Here is a 17,323-nt window from a genome sequence, read left to right on the forward strand (position 1 = left end):
ATATGCAGAGCATTAATCCAAATTAGAAGTTGTCTAATATTCAGCCTTTACTGTTTTTGTAAACCTTCACGATTATGACTATTCTGTTTCCCTTTTTAAAGAAAAGAAAACATCTTTTCTTACATGTGAATCTGAACAGTAAACTTAAAATCATGTTGGATTTCAAGCATACATTGTGCCATAAAAAGATCTTTGCTTGTTAGCTGTAGGAAAGGCACCTTCAGATTATTTCAATTTGACTATTTTAACTGTTAAACAATATTAAGAATAAATAAGCAGAGATGTTTGAGTTTTGATCTTCAACTCTCACTCTGAAAGCACACTATCAAGCGTTGTTCAGTTCCAACAACATACCAGGTTTGTTTATTTTTTCTCCTCCCGTCTTGTACTCAGTCAGCAGTCTTTCTATACATGGCTGCCACTTGATGTAAACTGACAGTTTGTCTTGATGCATTTGCGTGGTATGAGAAAAACGTTCCTCTAACTTAACTTGAGAATGAAGCAGCACCAGATTTGCCAGGCAGCTTTTCAAAAGTGTTTGTGGTATGTTACTCCAAAGATGACCAGTACAGTGACATATTAATGATGCAAATATGCATCATTAATATGTCACTGAGGTACCATCTGACGAAAGTGTTTGAGTAAAAAAAAAAAGAAATACTTTGATTTAAGGTTGGTTATCTAGAGTGGTAGAATCGGCCACTTTGACCCTGAATGTTGTCATATTTTTCCATTGCAACAGGAAGACACAAAGGGTGTCACACTGGATCAGTGGCTGTTCTTTGTTGTCTGACGCAGCCTTATGGTGGATGGAGTTTGACAAAAATTTACATCCATAACTTAAGTGTACAGAAACCACAAACTCTGCTCCAGCATCACAGTGTTAGAGCATTACATTCATTTCAGCTAACATGAGCATATTGCTAGTAAATGTATAAAACTCCACTCACTATAAGTCAGTCAGTCATTGTTAGAGCAGATAGCTGCTATCTAACAATGGGGCCTTTCACTACAGCTGATGCAACAACACTGTGATCACAACACAACCTTGTTTGTGGCTGCTTCCTACAAGAAGGGCTCAGTGTATGCATGAAGTGTTTTGGACCAAAAATACAGTGGGAAAGGAAACGTAGTCTTAGATGAATTGGTTATTTGTTAAGCTAAATGCAAAGTGTCACGCATTATAATTTAAAGGTCCTTTTGTAGCTGGAAAGCGTTTTAAATGAACTTCTTTGTTTCCCACTGTAATCAAAATAGAAAGTGACTCAGTAGTCACTCACAACAGGATGTGATTACCGAGGGTACAAAGTGATTTAAATGTGGCTGAGAGGACATTTTTGTTTTGGCCATTTGAAGTTTATACCAAGTTCATACCAAGTAAATACAAAATGGGCTGCTGACAAAGCATGATATGATTCCACATAAACTTCATGTGGTCAACTACAATGTATCAGTGATATCAGAGTATTTGCTGTTGTGTAAACTGCGGTTTTGGCCAAATAGTTGTCCAAATTACCTGAACATCGGACGTTACCGTTCACAAGGTGTTGGGTAATTTATGCAATGGCCTGTTTATTGGTGTTAAATTTTTTAATATCTACAAATCTTTTGCGTTTATGTTTTTTGAGGAAAAAAAGGCATATCATAACTCGCATTTTCTTGTCTTGTCTGTCTTGTCTCTGTCTGTCCTTTATATGTCTTTATGATTTTCATTTAATATCCTTCATTTTCTTTTCTCTTCACTTTTGTGGTTCTTTTTTTAATTCCTACTTTTAACATCTTCAACCTCATGTTCATGTTTCAAAACTATGAAACCTTCATAAAAAACATTCTGCATATGGGAATTTTTCATATTATCTGTAAACATTTCACTGATTTTCTTTCCATTTATTCGCACATGACATAAAAAAAATACAAACAATTTATTAAACTGATTTATTATTATATTTATTGTCTTAAAGCAACCGGCTATGAAAAATCTCGCAGTCTTAATAACATATCGGGAATGACTGGGTCAGCACTGCGACTCGCTCCTATTACTAGCCCGCCTTTTGAGACCTATGAGGCTCCAGGACCTCTGCGGCGCTGTCGTTCCCCCATCCCCTCCATTTTGTAGCAGAAATTGTGTTAATGATTGGCTGATAAGAGATGCAGCAGATTAGCCATGGACCAATTACGTTGAAGCCTCCATTTGCATTGTACGCCATGCAAATACAATAGCAATAACATACAATGAACTCGAATGTAGAAAGAATGAGATCTTGTCTTGTGAATCAAATGGTTTATGAAGCATGTTAGGTGGAGTTAAATGCAAAATTTAGCTTTAAAGATAAGTGGTTATTTAAATAATTACAAGTAATGTAAAACTGATTGGGGCTGCTTAGTGAATAAAATAGTGCCATGCATCAAGAAGGTGTTATAAAAATGTGCTCAGTTACATTTTCAGATGAATATTTTTGCGAATTCTGGACCAAACTAACTTAGACTCCTAACACTCATACAGTGAAATAATCATGGAGCAAGATACATGATATGAACAAAATTACTGAGCCACATCTCTTAATCTTTGAATTCAGGTGTTTCACGTGTGCCATTGCCACAGCTGGATAAAATCCTTCACATTTTTTAAACAGTTTTTAAGACATTTTGCCTCTCATTCAACAGACTTTTTCCACTTCTAAAAAATGTAATTGGATGCCACCATTGCAATAAGTCAGTCAGTGAAAGGTCTTCCCTCCAAGATAGTCCATAATCAACTGTAAGTTGTTTTGTTGTAATGTGGCCACAAAGCAGGGTCACACATAAAGGTCAATAACCTCCACAGCTCCTCTGGTATTAACATCAGGACAAAAATGGTCAAGTCATAGTCAAGCAGCTCCAGTAAGTGTTATACGTAAGTGGCTTAGTACTTTTGTCCATATTGTGTAATTTAGTTTATTTAGCCAAAGACAAAGAAAAATATATAGATAATATAATAAATATATAGCGAGTGAACACAGCGCCGCGTAAGCATTCCACAATGTTGAAAAAAAAAACTTATCCTATGTAAGTCTCAATTAACACTCAATTCATTTTCATTATTGTGACGTCATTGGGCACTTTATGCTGATAGTTTACACAGCAAAGTTAGGGGATGTCAACAAAATCAGAAACAAATGAAAGTAATACGTGTTTTATTGTACCAAAAGAGCTATCTAATTCTGAGTGTGAACATGTCTCTTGAAAATAATAGTTCTTATATTGTATTGCTGTTAGGAGCCAATACATACGATCATTGTCTCGTTGTCTAATCCTTTGTTAGATGCTTGCACATTCACTTGATCCACTTGCTACTGTTGTTATTCTAGATGTCTAATATAGATAAGCCAATACTCATTAACAAAGAAAAGTATTGTTTCATTAGACACTTTAACTGATTTGGAAAAAAAATTAAGGCTTATGATTAACTTAAGAAAAAATAGCTTAAAAAATCAGATTTTATTGCTTTCCATATTTACTTCCCTGTAACGCTAATTTATTTCCCCAATTATTATATTGTTCCACTGGATTATTTTGCATTGCGTTGTAATATTCCTTCAAATGCACTATCATATAATCGCCACATAACAGCAAAATCTAAACCTTAAATCTACCCACATGTCAGCCAAATCTTTATACCAGTAAGGCAGACATTCACAAGGTCTTTTTTTAAGCTTTTTGATAACAAATTATAGTGAAGGGTGATATGTGAGAAATTTTACCATTCAAATATCTACATATAAGTGGGACTGCTTGGCTCAACGCATGCTAACTGGTTATTCTGAAATGGCCTTTGGCAAAGGAGCAAAATCTTCTGTTTTATGGTAGCAAATGACTGAGTTGGCCTTTGAAGTATAATCAGGACAGTGATATAAATGAAATATGCACTTGTAGGTCTAAAACGTTTTATAGAAATTTAAATGCAAAGTATTTATAAACAAGAAGATTAGAACAAATGTACAATGTCAGATATGGATTACTACTTAATTAACTATACAGTCAAATCAAATGCAAGCACTTTACTAACAATCATTGTTAATTTGCTCACTCTTGAAGCTTGTGTCTCGGCATCAGAAACAGATAATATTACAAAACAAGTATACAATGAAAACCTTGGACCACCTAATCAAACTTGCCTCTTCCTTTTTTCTAAATCTAATTAATTTCTTCCTCACCATTTATGCTTTGAAGGGTTTTTTGACATTTTCTTTAATAATTTCAAATAAACCATCATGTTTAGGTGGGCTGTCGCTATAATTTTACCTTCAGCAATCTCAATCAAAAGCAAAAAAGACAAAACAAAAAAAACGATTTAAAAATAGTGACACATTCACGAATGCAATAAACATGCAACATTACGTTAATGCTGGAAAACATGCTGTGCACATACATATGTAAATACACAGATATATTTTTAATCTAAAACACGCACAGACTTAGCAGGCAATCTCCTCATTATCATTGATTTAGCTATACCAGCTGTAAATGTACAAACGTTATTCAGATGACACGAGCCATTTTTCTTGTTTTATTTCAAGCCAGTATATAGACTTTTTGATGTCCAGGCTGTCATTTTAAATCGCTTTAGTTTTTTAATGATTTTGTATTTTTTTCATGAATACTGTGTATTTCATGGCAAGAAATGACATTTTAATGCCACTGGTTGTCTAAAATAACTATTAAAATAATACAATGTTGTAAATTGTTCATAGGATTCTTAACCAACAGGAACATAGACTGAAGAGAGCAAAAAATAAAAAATCAAAATGCTTCAGAACTAGTTTTTACAGACAATTGTAAAAGGAAAGTATTTCCATACTTGTTTTGAAGTCTTACTATCCACATGCTTCCAGACCCCTTATATTTGTGAACCTAGATATGCAGCGTTTACATGAAAGCTGTGACATCACTTGAATGTTTTCCTTGAATGATGTTTTAGTGTCTGCGTTAGGATAGATTTTGACATTCAGGCACTGTAAGAAGTAATGCTTGCCTGGCTTCATCCGTTGCTGGTTTTGAAGGCCATCGCATATATTTTCAGACCAAAGTAGCGTTAGGTTGATTCACTTCATGATTATGATGTCAGAAAATTACAACATTTTAGTGTTGTCTGAAAATATCCGAAACCGCATGCCGAGATTTAGTTCTCCTGTGAATGAAAGCATTTTTGATAGATACTTGATGTAAAATGTCAAACTGGACTTGTACAGTTAAGATAGGAAAACTCTGGGATAGGTTTTTCAATTAATTTATCCTACAGAGAAGTCTTTTGTGAAGTGAAATGAATCACTGATTGGTCTAGATCACATGCTCAAAGATGTTCTTAGTCCACACAAGCAAATCTTTTGGACTATAAGGTTTGCTCACATCGCTTCTCAGTGCTCGTTAAACCTTTTTTGTGCCCACTTACTGTACTGTATTATCATAGAATGTCTACGCAATCTATAACATCCCCATTGTGGATGTTATAGTTTGCAGATGCTTTGACTTCGGATGTTATGCAACTTTGTGTAGAATGTAAATTTGTGTTACAGTAAAAGAACATGTCCATCCATCATTTACAATGTCTGCAGGGGATTGTTTTGCTTGAATGCTTTAACTGATTAACAGCGAATGAGGGGAGTACCACACCTCACACAACCTTATCCTAACATTAACACTACAAGAGTACTGCATTTGTTTATATTCAGTTTGTATTGCCTCTGAATCGACTGACTATATGTTTAGTAAAAAGAGAAACGAGTAGTTGTGGCAAATGCAAATAACCTAGAATCCTCCAAAGCACCCATTGTTTAAGTAAACGAAACAGGCAGTATGTTGTAAGTGCCTCTATGAGGCCCATGTAGGCTTAACTTAAAGTTAGATTTAACTAGCTAGACCTTTGATGTAATGCTCAATAGGTCAGTGGTTTTTACTAAATATGTACATATCTGTATCTACATATACATTAAAGCCAAAACCTATGTATGTATACCATATGAGGGGAGGGCAAGAAATTCCATAACCACTGATTCTGATCTCATATGCATGTAAAGTGATGTTTGGCTTTCCCTAAAAATCCTAAAAGTCCCATGCACAAACTTGGTTTCCAGTTATAAATACATACTTTTGAGGTATGTTTGCATTTTTTTTATTATCTTTTTCTTTACTGTTATCACATGATTAGGGTTTTTTTTTTAAAAATCTATGTAATTATCCAGTGACCTGTAATGATGGCATGAAAGAAGGTTCAGAGTGTAAGTTCGGTATTTGCTTTGATAAGAACTGATTTGAGTACATGTGCTTTATGTTAATCGATATAAACGTACAATGAGTATGAATATTTCAGTGATCACGACTAATGTATCAAAAAACGTTTGATAAATGTGCAGCTTTGTGGGAAAATATGCAGGACTGTATTGTAAAAACCTTCTAGAAAGGAAGAGAATGAAGCTGAACTTTGTGCTTTGAGAAGGGTGGAAGTGAAACTGTGAATTCAGTTAAACGCCTGTGTGTGTCACTATTGTGCATAACAAGATAGTTAGACTAACTTGTAGTGGCCATTAAGAGGATGATGAGTGAATAAAATCTCAAAGTCTTGGACATAGCAGAATAAAACAAACAATGTCAATCCCCAACAGCGGAAAAATTAGTTAAACTGTTCCTCGAATTTGCCCTAGGGATCAGATTTATAACTAATATATAATATAACTAGTGGTGTATGCATTAAAATAATGCATACACCACCCTTTAAACAAATCAGGCAGTAATATTTACATTTGTAAAGTGCTGGAGCAATATAAGAACATAGGAATAATGTCAAAGACACCTGTATTTGCTATTTGTGTAATGTTAAAGATATTTCTTGTTGTTCTTTTTTACTTATGCTCTGTTTATAGCTTCGTAGCTATGTTGTGTGGAAATGAGTGAATAAGACAAAGGCACAGTCAGAACTGCATATTTTGTCCCCAAAACATCAGATCCTAAATGAGGCTGTCACAATGTCAGATTTTTCACAATAACAATATTATTGCAATATCTATCAAAATGAAAAAAGAAAACAAAGCAATAACGACGAATCTCATCCTCCTTCAACTTTGTGCACTGTGTATTTTGTGTTTTTGTGTATTTTTGGGCAATACACAAAGTATGAGTCTAAGGCTGTGGAAGATGTCTGCAAACATAACTATACTAAATTGAGGAAAAAGATATTAAAGTGTAATTTATGACCAGACAAATAATATTGTTTTACTGTCCAATAGTGGCTAATTTATATATTTATATTCATACATAGGAACTCTCACTTGACAATAGGAGAGAGTCATATACAGTAATGGTTATATGTCTGCATTTAACACATGTAAAAAAAATACTTTATTGATATTAACAGAATTCAGTGACTTCACTTAATGTCTTGGTTAAATTAAGATGTACTGAGCAGTAATTGTAAGCTTGTGAGCTACATTTACTGCAAAAGTGACTTTTCCTAGTTACTGTGCTGTGTTTTTATTTTTTGGTTTGTTTGGGTTTTTTTGTCTGGCACCTTTCTACTGGATACTGATAGAAGAAGGAAGTCAAATGAAGAGATGAAGGACCCACAGGAAGAGCTTATACAGCATCAACAATGGATAATTGTATTGTACATTAATGTTTGCTGGTGTGACCACAACAGAAGTGTTTTATTTCTTGAAAGATGTTTAATGGCATCACAAAATTTGCTAGATTTGTTAAATGAATGAACTTCATAGTGTGGTGTTGTTGACAAGCATTTTCTGGAATTAGTAGCTGTGTTTTCAAGTGTAGCTTAAGGGAAGGTGTTAAACCCCTGAAACTGTGTCTGGGAGTAATGCCACAATCTCACAATCTGAAGTCCAATAATACTTTTGTGGATGTAAAAACCTCCATGAATGGCATTCAGTATGTTTCTATGTGTCCATGTGTCAAAATGTCAAAAATGTCCTTTTCCGTGAAGTATACAAATCATTCAAATGAAAATGTTTGCACACACGCACTTACACAGACTAGTGAAGAACTGATTAGAGTTTCCCTAATCCTGCTCACTTTGAAATGTTCTGTGCTTTGAAATGTTCTGTGCATAACTCACTCATGTAACAATGACTGCTGTGTTCACTGAAAGTTGAAATGCAAAGTTGGTCAGTTGGCTGGTAGCAAGTTTCATTCAGTCTATTGTTTGTTTTTTTAATAATGTCAGCTGTCATTTTTATCGTCACCGATACCTGAGTATAAATTATAAATGTGTGATTACAAAAAAGTACAGCAACTCTGCCCATAATAAGCAAAATCTATCCCAACTTAAATCTCACTTATCTCCTTGTGCAGCTCTGGACCACACCCAGCAGCGCTGTCATTTTAGTTTGCTTCCTATACGTCCACTTTGTACTTGCACTCTGCATCTGTGATTTCACCATAGACCCCAGAGTAATATATTCAGTGACTGCTAGAGAACTGTGGTGCGTGCCGCAATGACACAGTCTTCACTCACCACCCATCCTGTTTGCCATATTTGGCTCCTTGCGACATTGTTCCTTTGACACAACGGAGGGGATCCAGCTAACATCACAAATGCAGAATGCAATTTGTCAAAATGGGACTTTACAGGAATGTACTAAAAATAGCAACCTCTACACTCATGTTTTATGTGCAGAGTTGCAGAACTTAAGTTATATGCAAAGTTACTGTCTGTACATATCTATGAGACAGACTGGTTTTTTTGTAGCTTGTTGTAGATGTCATTACAGTTTAAATGTGTGAACCTCATTCTGACACTGTTAACCTGCAGTTTACAGGTAATAGCAATCCTTGATTATTTTCCTATTCTACATAATATTAACAGAATGAATAACCTGGATTACAAAAGTCCCTATTATTGACATTCAGAATATGACTTTACAACTAAGACTGGTTTATATCAGTTAAGCACTTTTATAAATTAATCAGTTTGTTTATAACGTTTTACTGTGCATGCTATTTCACAAACTCTGTGGACCTGATATTAATGGCTTTCTGTTCTTTTCTTTACAGTGTTAAGTTTCTAGCATTCGCCCTCTCTCTAATGAAGAGTCCATAACTGGTAAACACAAATTTGCGGCGGGAGCCACATAACGACAGGTGTGACACGGATGGACAGTTTAAAGGAGATCTTTGGGGTGACAAGAGAGACCAGAGGTTAATCATGAATTAAAAAATCATATGGTCTGCTCCTCACATTGTTACCAAAGCAGCCTCTCGGAACTCCAACCACACTTTTTACAGCTGTCTGACTGACCTTTTCTTTTCCTTTCCTTTGGCAAACTGACTGAGCATTGCACTTACACACTTTTGGGAGAAAAAAGGACCCCTTAGTTCACATTCCAGATGACATCTCTCTGACACTAATACTCGCCATCTTGTATGAAGACCAACTCAGTGCTATCTACAGTACTGAACAACTGAGCAACTTTGAGTTTCTGAAAAAACAAACAAACAAAAAAAAACACGTCTTCAACGGGACTGAATGAACAATGTAGCATCTCTGCTAACATATTGTAGCATTTGTTGGCTGGGAAATAACTTGACTTAACTCATCAACCGTTCACAGAGAGAGGAATTTATGCATTCAAGGGATCTTTTAGATGTCATTTTCCTCTTGGGTTCCTTTTCCAGTTAAAAAAACAAAAACAAAAAACGAGTACACGAGAGACAAAGGATTGGTCTTACTCATTAAAACACCTGGCATTCACACACATATATTTTATATATATATTCATAAATATATATACATATATATGGCCCATTTGGGGGACCCTGTGTGTATATATATATATTGATATGTATATATGTATACATATATATATATATTACACCCATATGGTCCCTTGTTCAAGCTTAGCACGTGTATAGTATGTTTGCCACTGAATCTATGTCTTCCATTAACTTTTATCTGACTGAAACACTGCCCTCCTCACAGCACTGATATCAAAAAAACTACAAACTATACCAAGTGTGAAGCACATGTAAACAAAGCACATGTAGCATCTGCTCAAACATGTCACATATGGCATTTACTGTACATTTATACTCACCTGAAACAGTCACTGCAACAAAATAGTGAGAAAAGACTTGTCTTTATCTCTCATGTACTGACATGGGCTTGCCCAAAGGTCCTGTAGCATGCACTTGCTGAATGACCTTCTTTAATGTGTTGTAGATTGAGGAAATATTCCATTAAGGTTGAGTTTTATACTTGCCCTACAATTCACTGCCCAATAGAACTTACTTATTAAACTGCCACTATCCCTATCCTGATTTGCACATATAGGATATTTTCCCATGTCTGACTGACTCAGCATTCAGCCATGGGGAGTAAAGAGAGGTGAAGTCCTCATCGATCAAGGGATAGCAGCCTTCCTGAATGACAAATAAGACCATACCACTACAAGAACTGTTTTTAATTCACTCTCCAGTGGTTGTAATTTCAATGTTATTTTGAAAGGGACCAATCAGATAAATCTTCTCCCTCAACACAAAGGCTGTCACTGCGAGTCAAGGCACAGCACTCCCTGGACTCATACTGCCCCATCTCTCGCTTGCCCTTGATGTGAACGATTTCACGGGCAAGTGTCAAGATAAAGATGGCCCATTTCGGGGACCCTTACGCGAAGAGTTAAACCAGAAGACGTGGACCAAGAGTAGAGCAAACGCGGAAGTGTACAAAGAGAACAAATCTATATTTTGATAAACAAATCCACAACTCTCCATTACTTTGGAGGAGATTTCTGAGCAGAAAAAAAGTCCAGAATGACAGAAAAAATAGAGTCAGATGCAAATGTGATTTGAGTATTTGGCATCAAGAAATGGAGTCAAAGTCCTATAAAAATACGGAGAGAAAATAATCTGCTATGAGGGGTGTGCAAAGCTGTTTACCCCACAAGCACTGAGAAAATGTTTTCTGAAAGACAATGAGCAATGACAGACTGCACCTACAAAGACATGGGGATGATGGAGGATGGACGATGAGATAAACAAATGGAGAAAAAAAGATAATGCATTTTTGTAACTTTGTTTACCAGCATGACTACTTTGCATGACTGTCTTTTCTGCAAGCCCTTAGTTGAAGACAAGGGTGCTAGAGATACAAAAAAATATATATAAAATTAATTAAAAAAAATGTTATATGCAATTAATGTTTTAAAAAAGATTATAATGAAAGAGAAGAGCTATATTTTGTTTTGAAAAGTTAAAAAAATGTGAATATTGAAACATGTATGTTTGCAAAGTACACCCTGAACTATGTTTTGTTTGATGAAATCTCTCTGCTACTACTGCCCTACATTCGTCATTCCAGTGTTTTTGACCTTTTCTGTCACTGTTTTATTTTCTAATGCACTGAGCAGTATATTTTTTAACTCTTCTAAGTCAACAGTGGTCGTTCAAGACTTTGCCTATAGCACCTGCGCAAAGGCTTTCTTTCCTGGGATGTTCTTTGTTTTTTTGTTAGGTCCATGTTTTCCTCCTTGATTCATTTGCACAACTTACGTAGCAGCAGCAGCAAGAGCAGCAGCAGTTCTAAAACAGCAGCACTCCATACCACAACTTTGACAGCTTGAATACTACTCATAGTTTGCTTTTTTTCTTTGGCAATAATACAGTAGTTGTCACAAGATTGTAGCAGGTCAAATGGAGAACCTTGAGTCCTTGGAGTATCTTTAAAATCTCAGTGTTAGAGATTTATAAAGGCCTTGGATGTCCCATGGCAGGATTTTGCTAGGATAGGCAATTCTGTTCCATTCATAGAAACATGGGAGTAGATGTGTAGGTTATCCAATAAAGACCAATAACAGTACGAAAGATACTATATTGGCAAATAGTCGGAGATATCAGGTTTGCATGGAACCAACTGCCATTCCAAAATTTGTGTGGTTTTAAGGACTCAGGTGTGTCAATGATGTGCTTGGATGTAGGTGTTTTGCTATTTTCTTTCTAAGATAAAAAAAAAATCCTAGTATATAGACGACGATAATGTGAACACCTCACAGTGATGTGTACAAACGCATGCATTATGACTTGATAATCTCTCAAGGGGGGGAACAGAGTCTTGACATATTCCCTTAGCCTCCTATCATTGTTTGTCATGAATCCAGTCCTGATAACTATAAACACTGTGCCGTGTTGTAGAGCAGAAACGTCTTCCTCCAAGAGGCAACTGAAAACTACTCACACTCGCAGTGTCAGCATGAGTGTGTAGAGGTAGCTCGTCTTCGTTTTTTTAGATGGTCAGGTCTTTGCATTCGTCACTTACCATGATTATCGTCATCCAGCTGGCTAGTTGGCAGCTTATTACAACAAACAGCACAGTCATGTGAGTACCAATCAAAAAGACCCAGAGCTTCCAAAATGATGTCAGAAAGTGGGAACGAAAGGGTGAGAAATACCAGTGTCCACCAAGGGGAGATTGATAATGATGTAATAAGTAAAAAATAATGTCACTGTTGAGTGCTCTCTAAGCCCCTCATCCTTGTCTTGGTATTCCAAGTGAGTTTCAGGCCCTGCTGGTCCAGGGCTTAGCTCAGGCAGCTGCACGGTTCTTTGTCCATTCCTAGTACATTGCAGTTGGAGGCTCACCAGAATATGAGACTCAGTGGTGTGATGTAGACTGTAGAAGTCCTTCAAAAATTCTGTCGAGTCTACACTGGTTTTACAGGGTCTAGAACTTTTGTCTATTTGCATTAAATGGTCCATGGAATTTCTTTTTTGGTCGCGTATCTTTTAAAAACTCACAATTTCAGTTCCCATTTTGGAAGGCATTAAGCTACCATGGCTTTGATGGTCACAAAGATGTTTATGAATATTTCAGAGGTAAACTTCTTGCAATGGTGCGCACACTTGCAAAAACCTTGTGCTTCACCCAGCTGTTTTTGTTTTTATGGCCAAGTAGTGTCTTTTCCTCTTTTTATTTTTCATGGTTACAGTCTTTATTTCCTTCATTCTCTACGTTGTGGCTGCTCTGCCAATGCCAGGCTGAAAAAGATGTCTTTCCTTTTCCAATGCATAATACTGCCATTTGATTTAGACACGTTTGAAGAGAATGAGTTACAATGTTGAGAGTGCTAAGTCTGTTTTATTTTTACAATCTGTTAAAAATGTTATAAATTTCATGTAGAAACACTCACCGTAACCAAAAGAACAAATTTGCTTTACATGGTAAGGAGGTGCAACTGTTGTGACAATGACTATTATGTATGTGGACATGTCATCTGCAGGTGTTGGGAAAGTGTCATGTGGTCCTTGGATGACACATACTCAGTGGTAACCATTTTCTTTATATGCTCGTTTATGTTTAATATGTTTTTCTGTTTTTCTTTTTTAAGTTGAGGACACGGTATGCAATTTGCACCACGAATGCCACTGATAGACACTTACTGTATGCTCCCTGAGACACAGATATTCTGTCATCAGTTTAGATGATTGCAATGTGTAGTGGCTTTATGGTTTTCCATAGAGTAACTTAGCAATCACACTAATTGAAAAATATTTTATTTTACAAATTAATAATGACAGAGTTGTTATCAATGTTATCATACTAACTACATTTTTCTAACATATATCATATATCTTATTTTAATTAGAAATATAATGATTAATACAAAGTCATACCCAATATACGTTGAACTAACAGTACATAGTATCATTATGCATCCAAAGATGAAGACATATTCATTTTAGAAGCTATCAAACTGTCTAAAACAGACTTAAGTACTAGTCCATTGTACTGCAGTCTAAGTAGGAGAGTGAATGGGGCGAAGAGGTGGTCACTGGATTATCTGGTTGTGACTTATGCCGGATTTTATTTTTGAAATGTTGTAAAACAAAGAACAACTCATCAAGAACTGTATAAAGTATATTTCAATGGAATGTTCATGATCTATCTTTTTATATTTTGAAGAAAAAATAGAAACATATCAATAAAGTGTCATAATTGAACATATTTCTACTATTGAGACTTATAATGTATGAATGTCAATGCGATCTAATGTGAATCTCAATCTTCATAGCAGCTTGAATGAATAACAAACTAAAAGTCATGAGATGCTTTTTCAGAGACATTAAAATTGCTTAAAATCATTGAAATTAACTTAAAATAAATGAAAAAGTAACACCACTCGTGTGTCTGTTTAAGATTTCTGATCAAATGTGGGCGTTTGTGAACACCGGCTGAATATGACTGATAGAGTGACATTTTGCACCGACTGTCACAGTTAACACTGTTTATCAGCCTGTCGGGAACAGGATACCACAATAAAGTGATTGATATAATTTGATATGAAGTGAGAACACAGTGAAATGCAAAGCTGTCCAAGAAACTGGAGACTGACATTGAATTCATGACATGGTGTATATCAGTGCCAGCATTTACAAGAAGTTTCTGTTTAAGTCAGTAACTGTTACTTTGAGAAACAGTCACATAATGGCAATCGATAAATTTGAGGTCAGCAGTAACTGTGTCATGATATTTAAGATTGAGGATGTACTCTAAGTGCTATCTTCCCAGCTTGATATCAGATAACTGTAACTTATAATATTCCTGACACTGGATACCAACATATCCCTTCCTGTTCCAAAATGAGAGGAACAGGAATGTCTATAAAGACATGGACGAGTGAGTATGGTGTCGAAGAACTTGACTGGCTTGCACAGAGTCCAGATCAACCTAATAGAACACCTTTGGGATAAATCAGAGTGGAGACTGTGAACAAGGCCTTCGCATCTGACCTAAAAAATGCACTTTTGAAAGAATCACCAAAAACTCCCATAAACACACTCCTAAACCTTGTGGAAAGCCTTCCTAGAAAAGTTGAAGCTGTTATAGCTTCAAAGGGTGGGCCAACATCATATTAAATGCTATGGAATTATCACTCAAGTTATACTGATGAATGTGAAATCTTTGGCAATAAAGTGTATTACTTACTACCTGTAATATTTTATACCTGAACTATGGACTGTTTGGAAGAAAAAAACCCAGATATTTAGAAACCTGGTTGTGAAGCGCCATTTTGAAGCATTTTAGTCACGTGCCTGTTGTTGTTGTTGTTTTTTACCTCGAAGTGACCATATTTGAACGAAGAGCCAGTCTGTTAAGTTATCAGCTAATGCTAGCTGGCTTTGTTAGCAACCTACATCCATATACTGGTATGTGTGCATTAAACAGAGGCAAACACCCATTAATTCAGGCAAACTAACTGACAGATACTAAGTTTTCACTTACTACTAACTAAGTTCTTTGGAGGGGCTTTTACTATAGTTAACAATAAGACACACTGTTTTATTTCGCTAAATGCTTCGGAAAGCAGCAACTCAATTTAGCTGATGTCAAGTAGCAAATAGCTAGCCATTGTCTGTGTCAACATCAGGGACAGCATAAAAGATGGATGTAGTTACCATGATGGTACCCACTGGTTTCTGAGGTCGTGTTTTTTGAAGCCTTGAGGTGAGTGTTTCTTCCGTTGTCATCTGGCTTGCTAAAGAGAAAAAAACTACTAGTGAGGAATATGTCTGACTGTGAAACTGCGCACGCATTGGCTAATGAGTTATGTTTGATAAGAAATATTCAGTGTGTGGATTCATATCACAGACAACTCTTCATTAAAAAAACCAACATATGACCAAAATTAAAACAATATTTTAAAAAATAAACTACTATGGGACTGTAAGTCTTTTTTGCAGTCACAGTCACCTATCTAGTAGCCTGTAGACAGAAAGCAGATTTAAGACACTCCTGCAGTGCCTTAATTTTTCCAACCCAGAAGCTACGTCTGTCTTATATGCTGTCTAGGTTTAGTACTCGTTTCTATCACTTTTAACTCAAAGCAGCCTCATTTTGAGTAAAATTTGTTACCGGGAGAAAGTATCTTTAGAAACCAAACCTCTTAAAAGAAAACTTGCGTAGTGGAACAAGATTACTGCATAACATTTGCACTACTGCTGCTTGGAAAATTAAGGGAGTGAAGCTGGTGCAGGGCCACATGCTAAGAAATAAAAATGTGGTCTAATGAATTGGCTGTTCTTTCTACTCATGGTTACCAACTGTCGGTTTCAAACTGTGTTGTGAAATTGTAGTGGTTATGTGTAGCCATCCCATGGGAGTCACAAGATTTAATGACTGTGCTGCATAGCTGCACGAACAGCAGAGTTATACGGCACTATATAGAACCAGGAGCAATCAGGTTATGATGAATATTGCAACACCAAGAATACCACAAAATGATTGATTTCCAAAATTTTAACCCAAAACAAAAAATCTAGCTGAATTCCCTCTTGCATTTTATTGATACTTTATATTCACAAAGCGTTGAAATATTTGTATCTGTATATGCCTGAGTGTATTGGTTTGTAAAACAAATGGTCATCAGGTTCTTAGTAAGCAGACTGTGATCAAATGACAGTGTATTATATCAGCCCGGATGGCAGTTTGTTTTTTTGCCAACAGCTATTAGAAATGTCTGCAGAGGCCTTTTTCAGTTTTTCTCCTTTGTGCCTAAACATCACCTCCCTCTGGTGGTAAAACATAGTAGTAATCCACTTTGGTAGAGATAGGTTAACATCACAAGTATTGTGTGTGCAGTTAGAAATAATCTGTGGTCCTTTACAATATGTGACACATTACTGAAAACAATAACAGCTTGGTATTCTTCTTCTAGGGCAAATTTATCTATTTTAATATAGTTTTATATTATTTCTTTTTTGTTTATGGGTAACAAATGACTTCTCAGAAGACAGCCCTGTCATTAAATGTAACAATGGCTTGAATCTGATTGTTTCTAGTAGATTATCTCTCTACAGTCATGATGGTCCAAAAAAATAAAAATCCACAAATTTAATAATATTCTTCTCGTATTGTTCGTTTGTACCCCTGTAAGTTGTCACAGACACTTGAATGATTTTCCACCCAACTGCATGAACTAGCAGATCCAAGGTGTAGGCGGTAGCTCTTTTCCCCCCCATGAAGCCTGTTGTGTGGCACAGCTATCGTCAGCAACAGATTGAGAGTCTGGTGGGGGCTGATCCTGATTTAGAGGTGATGGAGGCAGACAAGGGTCCAATTTCCTTTGAACTCAAAGTATCATTATCTGTGAAATGAGGGTGAATATGTGATATAGCAAAATAAAACCTACACTGGTAAATAATTTATTATTGTGCCGCTCCACAAATAGAAAAATGTGAGCCAGTTCACCTAATAGGTTCAGTGACACAAACATTAGGTTTGTGTCACTGAAGACATTTTTGTACATAAAAATAACAAAAGCACGAGATGTATTAAATAAAATAATAA

At 35.9% G+C, this 17,323-nt stretch overlaps 1 protein-coding gene across 4 annotated transcripts in view; it reads left to right on the plus strand.

The window, feature by feature from the left end:
• LOC113019273 (voltage-gated potassium channel KCNC1-like) overlaps positions 1 to 14,155 on the plus strand; it is a 54,207-nt gene extending 40,052 nt beyond the window's left edge. For 2 of the 4 annotated variants that reach the window (XM_026162864.2, XM_026162869.2), the window contains one exon: positions 9,040 to 14,155. Coding sequence is in view for 2 of the 4 variants with exons in the window: in XM_026162869.2 (XP_026018654.1) it covers positions 9,040 to 9,053 (14 nt within the window). In the remaining 2 variants the exon portion in view is untranslated. Of the gene's footprint in view, positions 1 to 1,961 lie in introns of all 4 variants that reach the window. The other 2 variants (XM_026162862.2, XM_026162866.2) reach the window with 2 other exon arrangements.
• The last annotated feature ends 3,168 nt before the right edge of the window (positions 14,156 to 17,323 follow it).

Source organism: Astatotilapia calliptera, chromosome 8, assembly GCF_964374335.1.
Source record: "Astatotilapia calliptera chromosome 8, fAstCal68.1, whole genome shotgun sequence".
Classification (NCBI taxonomy): domain Eukaryota; kingdom Metazoa; phylum Chordata; class Actinopteri; order Cichliformes; family Cichlidae; genus Astatotilapia; species Astatotilapia calliptera.